General features: G+C 50.9%; 2 protein-coding genes across 3 annotated transcripts in view; both read right to left on the bottom strand.

The window, feature by feature from the left end:
- Nucleotides 1–745: 745 nt before the first annotated feature.
- Nucleotides 746–4,418, bottom strand: UBE2C (ubiquitin conjugating enzyme E2 C). 2 transcript variants are annotated; one of them, XM_029221087.1, is made up of 6 exons: nt 4,221–4,418; nt 3,634–3,661; nt 2,805–2,891; nt 2,165–2,369; nt 1,998–2,057; nt 1,301–1,554 (listed from the first exon to the last, which is right to left on the bottom strand). In XM_029221087.1, exons 1-6 carry the CDS (start codon nt 4,319–4,321, stop codon nt 1,496–1,498), a joined length of 540 nt encoding a protein of 179 aa, XP_029076920.1. In that variant the 5' UTR covers nt 4,322–4,418; the 3' UTR covers nt 1,301–1,495. The 2 variants fall into 2 exon arrangements, with proteins under 2 accessions (XP_029076919.1, XP_029076920.1); XM_029221086.1 differs by lacking the exons at nt 3,634–3,661; nt 4,221–4,418 and having other exon boundaries at nt 746–1,554; nt 2,805–3,293.
- A 906-nt stretch (nt 4,419–5,324) lies between these two features.
- Nucleotides 5,325–9,785, bottom strand: part of DNTTIP1 (deoxynucleotidyltransferase terminal interacting protein 1) — a 26,241-nt gene continuing 21,780 nt past the window's right edge. The window contains exons 4-6 of the mRNA XM_029219922.1: nt 7,721–7,798; nt 5,763–5,818; nt 5,325–5,678 (exon numbers count right to left, since the gene is read on the bottom strand). Of these exons, the coding sequence (XP_029075755.1) occupies nt 5,540–5,678; nt 5,763–5,818; nt 7,721–7,798 (273 nt within the window). The 3' untranslated portion in view covers nt 5,325–5,539. The remainder of the gene's footprint in view (nt 5,679–5,762; nt 5,819–7,720; nt 7,799–9,785) is intronic.

The following is a 9,785-nucleotide window of genomic DNA, read 5'->3' on the forward strand; positions in this document are numbered from 1 at the left end:
TGCACAGTAGATTGAGCAACACTGGTCCAAGCCCCAAGGAGGGAGCCAACAGCACAGTCAGAGATGAAGGAACTGATTAGAGGACATCCAAGTTCTAGTCCCAGACCTGACAACTCCAATCCAATCCCACATGTGGCTGCTTGCTGGGGGCACAGGGGTCCGGGCTCGCTGGAGTAGGAGGAAAGTGTGGGTGAGAACCTTCCTGATGACCTCCTTGCTGTCTCCTCCCCCTCCCCCCAGGCCTGCACAACCAGCTGCGGGCAGAGCTGACCAGGTTGGGCGAGTAGCCAACACTCAGGCCTTGTTGGGGCACACCTGGGTGTGTCACCTAGATCTTCCTGCGGGACCTGGGCTGGGCCCAACACCCCAGCCTACCTGGACCCAGCTGGTCGGCACAGGGGTTTCCTCCCAGGGGCCCAAAGGCCTGTGGCAGGTCAGTGGAAAGATGGCCCAAGGGGCCGGGGCTGGCTGGGTCAGTGGTGCAGCAGACAGAGGAACTGCTGGTGGAGATGAAGCAGGAGGTGAACGTGTCCCTGTGGAGCATGGAGCCATCTATGGGGGACCTGGGGCAAGGGGTGAGTTGTGACCTCAGTCCAGAAGGCTTCCCCTGGCTGTCTCCGCAGTCCCTGGGCCTGCTGTAGGGTCACCTGAATGTCCTCTTGCTCCTTTTTCAGGGTTAAAACATCTACAGTCAGAAAGTAGGTGGCTGATCCCCACCTCCCACCCCCTCCAACACACACACACACACACACACACACACACACACACACACACACACACACACACTCTCTCTACAGCTCTAGCTATTTCAGCCTAATGTCTGGTTCAGCCTCGTCTGCAACACACCTGGGACAACTCCTACATTTGCTAACATTCTTGGTGCATGTCACCACACCATAGAAATTGGCATTTTGTTATTTTTTATTTTTTTAATTAATTTTCATCTATCTATCCATCTATCTATATTTTTGGCTGCACTGCATGGCTTATGGGATCTCAGTTCCCCGACCAGGGACTGAACGTGGGCCATGGAAGTGAAAGCGCTGAATCCTACCCACTAGATCGCCAGGGAACACCCAGAAATCGGCATTTTGTGACACCCATTCTATAGATGAGGAAACAGATGCAGAGCCATAAAATAACTAAGGTTGCAACGGAGCAAATCCTGTCACCCCACTGCACAGCCCTACAGCCCTACTCCCTGGGTGGAGGGGCAGGGCAGGAACCCAGATCCTACACCTGACCTCTGCCGATCCTGTGCACTTCCAACCCTAGGGGAACTACAAGACAGCTACTTGTTAAAAAACCCCAAAATGTATTTATTTAATATACTCATCACAAGGGCTTAACCAGACACTTAATTTAAAAAACAGAAACAAAACAAAAATGACACCACAGATGAGATACAGGGTCCTGTACAGAAATCGAGGAAAGGACAGACCATCTAAGGGAAAAAAAATAAAAAGACAACAGAAGGAGAGCTGCACATCCTGGGTCAGGGATCTTGGCTGGAGACGTGCTTTGAGTACGTTTCTTGCAGGTACTTCTTAAAGGCTGGAAGAGAACAGGCAGGTCTCAGTGAGTAATGAGGACAGGGGTTAAGGTGGATAAGAGGGCAGCAAGGATATAAATGTGGGAGGAGTTTGGGGAGGGGCTTCCCAGCACAACAGATGCTGCCCACCCAGCCAGGGCTCCTGGACAGGCTGTTTCCAGGGAGGCTGGGGAGGGGACTAGGGGCCCTTAGCAAGCAAGTCATCTGCACAAAGCTTTGCCTTCTACTTAAAAAGCCTCCCCAACCTACATTAATGTGGAAAGGGTTGGTTCTTCCTGATTTTATAGCAAACAGGCAAACCAGAAACACCAAGGCAGAGGTGGAACTGGGTTACCTGCCCCCCAAGGACATATTCCCAAGTCACTGGAATCCTTTTGTTGTTTGAGGGAGGCTTTGAAGGTTGGGGAGGGATGGCCTGGTGCCCTGAGAAGGACAAAGGACTCACCTGTGGGGTTTTTCCAGAGCTCGGCGGCATGTGTGTTCAAAGGGCTATCGATGTTGGGTTCTGCAGGTGGAGAGAAAGAGGACGGTCAGGTGCGGGTAGAAGAGGCTGCCCGGGGGAGTTTTGACAGGTTCCCAGGTTGCAGGGGAGGGGCCGGTCTCAGCAATCACCTCCGAGCAGGCTCTGGATGGAGAGCAGGATAGTCCTGACGTCGTACAGGGCGGACCACTTGTCTTTCAGGATGTCCAGGCAGATGTTACCCTGGGTGTCCACATTGGGGTGGTAGCAGGGCGTGAGGAACTTCACCGTGGGTGCATTGTAAGGGTAGCCACTGGGGAACTCCAGGGACAGTTTATACCTCAGGTCTTCATATACCTGGAGAAAGAAATTCGGGGAGTAACCCTTCCACCCTGAGCCTCAGGTCCCACCCCAAGCCCCACATAAGGGACTTGCCAGGACCCCTGAGTTTGTCTGGGACTTGACAGAAGAGAAAGCATTAAACTGGTCTGGTACTTTCTCTCATATCTGGTCACTGGGGTCATCAGTGATCCTTTGGTCTAAGGCCCATTGTCTATTCTTGTCCTTGCTGTCTGGCCCCCTGTCAGCATCTAAGATGGAGAGCCCTGCCTTAAACACAGCCTCTTACTAGAGAGAGGGAGATCAGGGCCACAGGCTCAGGGCACGAGAGCAGGCACAGCGGAGTGTCCCGTCAGCCAAAAGACTTGAAGCAGACCCGGCACTTGGATTTCACCTCCCACCTCTCCCCAGACTCAGCTAAGTCACACTCACCTACCCCAACCCTATACTTACTGTGCCAGCTGCTCCATGGATGGTCCCCACCCATTTGAAAAGGTTGTCTGATTCAGGGAAGGCAGAAATTCCTTTATCACCGGACATCTGGGGAGGAAACACAACACATGCTGGGCTGAAGCTTACGCTCCTGGGGGGCCAGTGGGTGAACCCTTTCTCCTTAACCTCATCACATTTTGATGCAAAATAAAGCAACCAGGCCAAATAGATAGGCTTTCCTGAGGAAATGGCTATATCCTCGGGGCTCAGCATGCCTCTCCGGGGAGTACTGAGATGATGGAGGTTCATCACCAGGCTAAGAAGGGAGGGGTTGTGCAGGGAAGCAGAAGGCAGCTCTGTAACCACAATGCTGGCTGCTGGGAATTCAACTCAACATGTTACTGAGTGCTGGTTACATACGAAGCCCAGAGACTACTCACGGACTGGGAACATAAACAATATGGTCATTGAAGGATTTGACTTGAATATCCAGGGTTAACGTAGAAGAGATCGTCCAGGAAGGAAGCATTCTGAGGTACGACAGGATTAGAAATATTAAGAAGGATGGAGAGTTGGGTGTGGATAAACCTTAGGGCAGGGAAGTAGGGCAGGGGGAGGGTCTCGTATGAGAGCCGTATTTCAGGGATAACTTTATTGTGGGAGGACGGGACTGGGAGTAGAGACTCTCTGGAGGAAAGGTGTGTAGGTGAGGTGGAGTACCTTCTTCCCAGAAGAGAACAAGCTGGACTCATCTTTCTACCCGCATGTCTATCACAGAGCCCGATGTAGGAGAGGAGGCTACTGATAAGTGACTGGGAGGTGGGAGGGGCTCTGGGCATCAGTCACTCACCATGAGCGTCATCAGCTCCTGCTGTAGCCTGCAAAAAGAGCACTCGGGGTCACTTGGGATCTGGATGGGTCAGGGCTCCAGGTGGTGCATCTCCTCCCACCCCAATCTCTGAAGCAGCTGTCACGGAGGCTCCCTCTACCCTGAAGTCGGACTCAGCTGGGGGCACAGTCACCCCCAGTTCCACAAGAGGGTCGTAGTGAGTCCTCCTCACTCTCCCTAATTCCAGGCTCCCACAGGATGGCTCTGGCTTATTCTTAACCTCGTCTGCTTCTCTGGCGTCTCTCTCGTGCCGGATCTCAATTTCTCCCCTCCTTCCTTCCCCCTCCCCCGCCGTCCTCCAGCCGAGACACCGAAGGTCCCCGGAGCATCCTCATCTTGGTTCACCGACGGAGGATCCTGGCAGCGGCCATACCCCTTCCGTCCTCCTTCGGGAGGGTCTCTAAGAGCAGTCGAGCTCCTGGCGTGTCCCTCTACCTCCCATATCTCACCCCTTCCAGGAGGAGGTGGGGGTCCCGGAAGTCTTCGCTCTCGGCCCCAAAGGCCCAGGCTGTGCCAGGCCTGGCGATTGTTACCTCCGCACCACTCACCTCTTGCCCACGGGGCCCCGGGCGGCGCCCCCGCTGGGCTCGGCTCCTTTACGGGCGGCAGCAACGCTGGCGGCAGCTGGGTCGCGGTTCTGGGAAGCCATCCGGGTGGCGCTGAGAAGGGAGACAGGAACTCAGACTACACTGAGACCGCGGCTGCAACTGCGGGTTCCCGGGCCCTTCCGCCCGCGTTTGAATTGTAACCCTCCGGCAGCGCTGGCCTATCAGCGGCTCGCTTGGGTTTGATCCAGCCAATGGGGCGCGCCAGAGCACTCTGTCACCGGGCAACTGCTAGAACCACCCACCAGTGTACCGCTATTGGGCGGCGGGACGCTGCTTCTGATGGGCGATTGGCAGGAGAGTGGCTGTCATTAATTAACGAAGCTGCAGCGGATTGGCCGCCTTTGGAAAACGCCGACCATTAAAGGGCTTAGAAAAAGTCCACGTGGGGTGAATCTTTTTAGGTCAAACGCCCGGCTACTGTCGTGGACACCCGGCACGACCGGCCAGGATCCCTTACTCCCAGGGGAAGGGAGGGTCTCCAGTCTTGGGGCCTTGGTACTCTTCCCTCAAACCGGAAACCCCAGCTCCGCCACCTGTTATTATGTCCTGGGCACTTTGGTTGGGGCTTTAAGAGCCTGCACATTCAGGCGAGGGGAAAAGCTAGAGGCTGATAGCCAGGGCCAGGGGCTCCTCATTGGAAAACAGGTTCATCGGCTGCCTCTCCAATGGTTTGCTGTGTTCCCTTGGGCACATAATTTAGTGTTTTAACCTGTAGAATGGGGGTAATAAAAGCCACCTTGTATTTTTCTTCTGGTTTGTCATCAACCTCCCATGGTGCCAGCCATCACCACATTCTGCTACTTCCATACCTTAGTTGGGTGACGAAGTAGAAATAAAGGGCCAGGGAAGACTGGCAAGGTACGTGGTGTCCCCAGCTTCGTCTCACAAAGCAGATACGCATGGGGCACTGGGCTTCCTGGGAATAATGTGGGGTGGGGGAAGCGAGCCTGGTCCTTTTTTCCTTCACCCACTTCCTCTAGAGCCCTTGATGTTTTGTCAGCGTGCACAGGCAGACCTCACAGCAGGCTCACCATCTGTGTTTATTACAAACCATTTAATTGCTTCTTATCCCAATAACTTTACAAATATAGAACCACATGCCAGTCTGGGGGTGTTCTGCAGTGAGTCACTACAAACTAGCCCAGGCATAGCTTTAATGCCTCTGAGATCCATCTAGGAGTAGTCCCAGCAGTGGCCTCAGCCATGTGGGTAAGAGGGCCTTGGAGGAGGGCTGCCAACTGTAGCCAGGGGACCTGGCTTCAGGTCTGCAGAGGCGCTTCGACAGCACGATGCTCATTCTCTGTCCGGAGTGTCTCCATGTACTTCCGCATCTTCTCAACCATCCAGGAGGGCAGGACAAAGGATTTCAGCTCCTCTAACTTCAGGTCCAAGCATCCTCTGGAAGAGACATTGAGGAGGAGAGTTGGAGCAAGGGAGGATGTAGGTCCAGGCTCATCCCAGGGGAGGGAGGGCAGGTTTTACCTGTAGTCATCGCTGGCAGCGAGGTCCCGGATGTCCTCCTCAATGAGGAGGTAGGCCTGGGGCAGGAGCAAAGGAGAGTCGTCATTGCCTCTGATTCATTTCAGTCCAACTCGATGAATACTTTATTAAACATCTCCTTAATGTAAGGGCTGGAAGGTGGGGGCGTGTAGTCATAGTTTATAATTTAGCAAAGGAGAGTAAGTAGGGAGAGGCTGTCTGGGGAATAGTTTCTTTTTTGGGGGAGGGAATAGTTTCTTGAGACAATCTTTCACACAAGTAGAAAATTTATGGGTGGGAGAGTGGGGAATGATGACTAATTTACTTATAGCCGTCGTCCCTTTTACAAAGGGACCCTGAGGTGGCTTAAAATGAAAGGGCCAGAGGTAGAAAAATATACATGGAAATAGGAAATTAGGAGGAAGCCATATGTGAACTCTGGAACTAAGATAATTTGGTTTTGAACTTCGTGGCAAAAGGGGAAACATGATAAACCGCACTGCTGTCCATTAACTGGGCTGTGTCGTCCGGGGGCCTGCAGAACTGCTGTAGCACAATGCCATGGTCTGCAGCAAGAGAGCCCTCTTGTGAGCCTACCATGTGGTGGATGCTGTCCATCACATGAGACAGTCTTCTGTGGGAGACATTTCTTTCCAGTCTTAGGGTCAGGAATAACTGTGTGTCCCTTGAGACATTTGACTGTCTTCATCTTAGGGGCACTGTGAACTATGTGACAGATCAGTTGTCCTTGAGTGGGGCCTGCAGCCGAAAACCTATGCACTTGCGCTGGTCTCCCGGGCTGGCAATTTTAAAAATCCCTTTTTAAAAACTAGTCTTTCTTGTGGCTTTAGATCCTGCCTTGCCTTTTTATCCTCTTTATTTCTTATTTATGTATGTGTCAATGGTAAGTTTCCTGAAATATTTTTTGAAAGAGTGTAGCATATAGTAGAAAATAAAAAAGATAGCTTTCATTGCCAGAAAGAAGATGGCATACTTGTTTGTGAGGCCGTTGAATTCTTTCTTAAAAAATAAATTTAATTATTTATTTATTTTTTGCTGCGTTGGATCTTCATTGCTGCTCACTGGCTCTCTCTAGTTGTGGAAAGCAGGGGCTACTCTTCATTGTGGTACGTGGGCTTCTCGTTGCAGTGGCTTCTCTTGTTGCGGAGCACAGGCTCTAGGTGCGTGGGCTCAGTAGTTGTGGCTTGTGGGCTTAGCTGCTCTGCGGCATGTGGGATCTTTCCAGACCAGAGCTGGAAGTTGTGTCCCCTGCATTGGCAGGTGGATTCTTAACCACTAGCCACCAGGGAAGTCCCGAGGCCATTGAATTCTAATAGGAGCAGTCCCAGCGGTGGGACTAAGTGAGTCTTCAGGTGGGGGACAGGGCATGTGATGGACAAATCCCTCCATGATAGTTTTAGAACACATGCAACGATGATTTTCCTAAGGTTGTTGCTTGATTTGAGCTAAGAACTCTTTTAAGTAGAAGTGATTCTGGAAAGGGCTGCCACGTGTGGCAAACAAGTTTCACTGCATGTGCTAATTCCTTCTGACAAGGGGTGCAGCCTGGAGCACAGTGTTGAGAAGAGATTCCATAGCTGATTCTGGTGGAAGAGTCGTGATGCAGGAGTGAAATCTGTCAATGGGCAGCACATGACGGGAAAGCAGTGTTCAGGACGTCTTGTACCTGCCATTCTTACATACAGCTAGTATGATCTACATATGAGGGTGCTGTGGAAGGGAAGGGGGAGGTGTGTGGGAGACCTGGGGTCAGGCGAGGGAAGCCAGGGATTACAGTTTGGTCTTCAGCATGAAGGAATGGGCCCTCTCTACACTTACAAGTCTCCTTTCTCACACTTGTTGGGCATGGAGTCTCTCAGATTTGTGGGTAAGCTGCCACCAATAGCCCTGGTCCCTGGGCAGGGTGGGTCTCCAGCAGTGGCACGTGTGGCAATACTTACCATCTTCCCCCCTGTTGCCCGCATGTGATGCTGCTCGGCCAGCCAGTGCTTGTCCTGGGGGTCAGCTGCATACTGTGAGGGATGAAGGCACGGGGAAGGGGGGGGATGTTAGCCTGGTGTGATGGGCTTTTCTCTTTGGTCCAGAGCATACTCTTGGCCCTTGAGCAGTTCTTAGCAACAAGATCTTGTCCTAACCTCGTGGATGCAGAGGGTTTACCAACCTCTTCAGAGCAAGCAGGGCTGAGCCCAGGAGGAGGCCAGGGTAGGGGACCCAATTCCCCAAGGTTTAGTACACTTCTCATTCCTGCCCCTTTCCTTTTTTTCAAAATTTAAACTTTTTTTTTTTGACTGTGCCACACAGCATGGAGGATCTTAGTTCCCTGACTGGGGATTGAACCCGCACCCTCTGATTGGAAGTGCGGAGTCTTAACCATTAGACCACCACGGAAATCCGAAAAAAATTTAAAATTTTAAAATTTTGACCATGCCACGCGCCTTGCAGGATCTCAGTTCCCCAACCAGGGATTGAACCCAGGCCATTGCAGTGAAAGTGCTGAGTCCTAACCACCAGGCCAGCAAGGAACTCCCCCCTTTCCTTTCTCAAAACACAGCACTTCCGGCAACTGGTCAGATCGTGACTATTATTTTAGAGCTGTACTCCTCTTTGAAGAAATGATCTGAGGTGGCTTACAACACATGTGACTATTATGGTGACCAAATTTTCTAAAACAAAAATCAGGACACTTCATGACCTGGAGGAGGCAGAATAGCATCGTGGTTAAGAACTTAGCTGTGGGGTTCAGAGCTCAGCCCACAGGGAATGCGTGTGGTAGGGAAGGTTGCAGGTGAGCATGTGAAGGTGGCCAATCTGGCCTGGTGGGCTTTTAGGGGGTGGCACTTTAAAAAAAAAAAAGTAAGAAAGAAAAAGAAAGAAAAGAATTTGGTTCAGAAATTCTGGCTTCTGCTAATTATCAGGTGGTGTAAATGTAGGTGATGATTTCCTTGAGACTCAGTTTCTTTTTTTTTTTTTAAGTTTTAAAAAAATTATTTATTTTTGTCTGTGTTGTGTCTTTGTTGCTGCATACGGGCTTTCTCTAGTTGTGGCAAGCAGGGGCTACTCTTCATTGTGGTGCATGGGCTTCTCACTGTGGAGCACGGGCTCTAGGCGTGCGGGCTTCAATAGTTGTGGCATGTGGGCTCAGTAGTTGTGGCGCATGGGCTTACGGGATGCTCCGTGGCATGCGGGATCTTCCCAGGCCGCATTGGCAGGTGGATTCTTAATCACTGCGCCACCAGGGAAGTCCCAAGACTCAGTTTCTTCATTTGTAAAACAAAGAGTATTAACACTTATCTTATAGGGTTGTTGTTAAGAATAAAGGAGATAGTGCATAAAAGGTGGTAATTATAGTATATGACACATAAGTGCCCAATAAAAGTAGGTTTTATAAAATAGGCAGATCATTTGAAATGGAGACCAAGCTGGGAAATCTGTATGGTTACTACAGATTTAATTATTTAAATCTGTAGTTTAATTAGTTCACTTCCCAAGTAATATAAATATTAATCAAAAATTTGAAAGTGTGTACTTCCTGACCCAGCAACCCCATTTCCAGGGATTTATCCTTCACAGTCATCCACCCGTGCACGCAGGGATGTCTGGTGCAGCACTGTTTACAACAGCAAAACTGTTGGAAAACACTTCAACATCTATAAGTAAGGGAGCAATGAAATGAATGACAGACAAAATAGACAAAATCTATTCTGTGAATTCTGCACAGCTGTTAGAAGTAAAATGAGGGAGACTTAATAACATGGACAAATTGCTAAGATATTATTCCCTAGATCTGTAGTGGCCAGCACACTTTTCCTGTAAATATTGGGTTGGCCAGGGACTTTCCTGGTGGTCCAGCGGTTAAGAATCTGCCTTCCAATGCAGGGGTCGCGGGTTCGATCCCTGGTCAGGGAACTAAGATCCCATATGCTGTGGGGCAACTAAGCCCGCGTGCCACAACTACAGAGCCCATGCACTCTGGACCCCGCATGCCACAACTAGAGAGAAGCTCGC

Source organism: Monodon monoceros, unplaced genomic scaffold (assembly GCF_005190385.1).
Source record: "Monodon monoceros isolate NGI ecotype Baffin Bay Population unplaced genomic scaffold, NGI_Narwhal_1 Super_Scaffold_13, whole genome shotgun sequence".
NCBI classification, from domain to species: Eukaryota; Metazoa; Chordata; class Mammalia; order Artiodactyla; family Monodontidae; genus Monodon; species Monodon monoceros.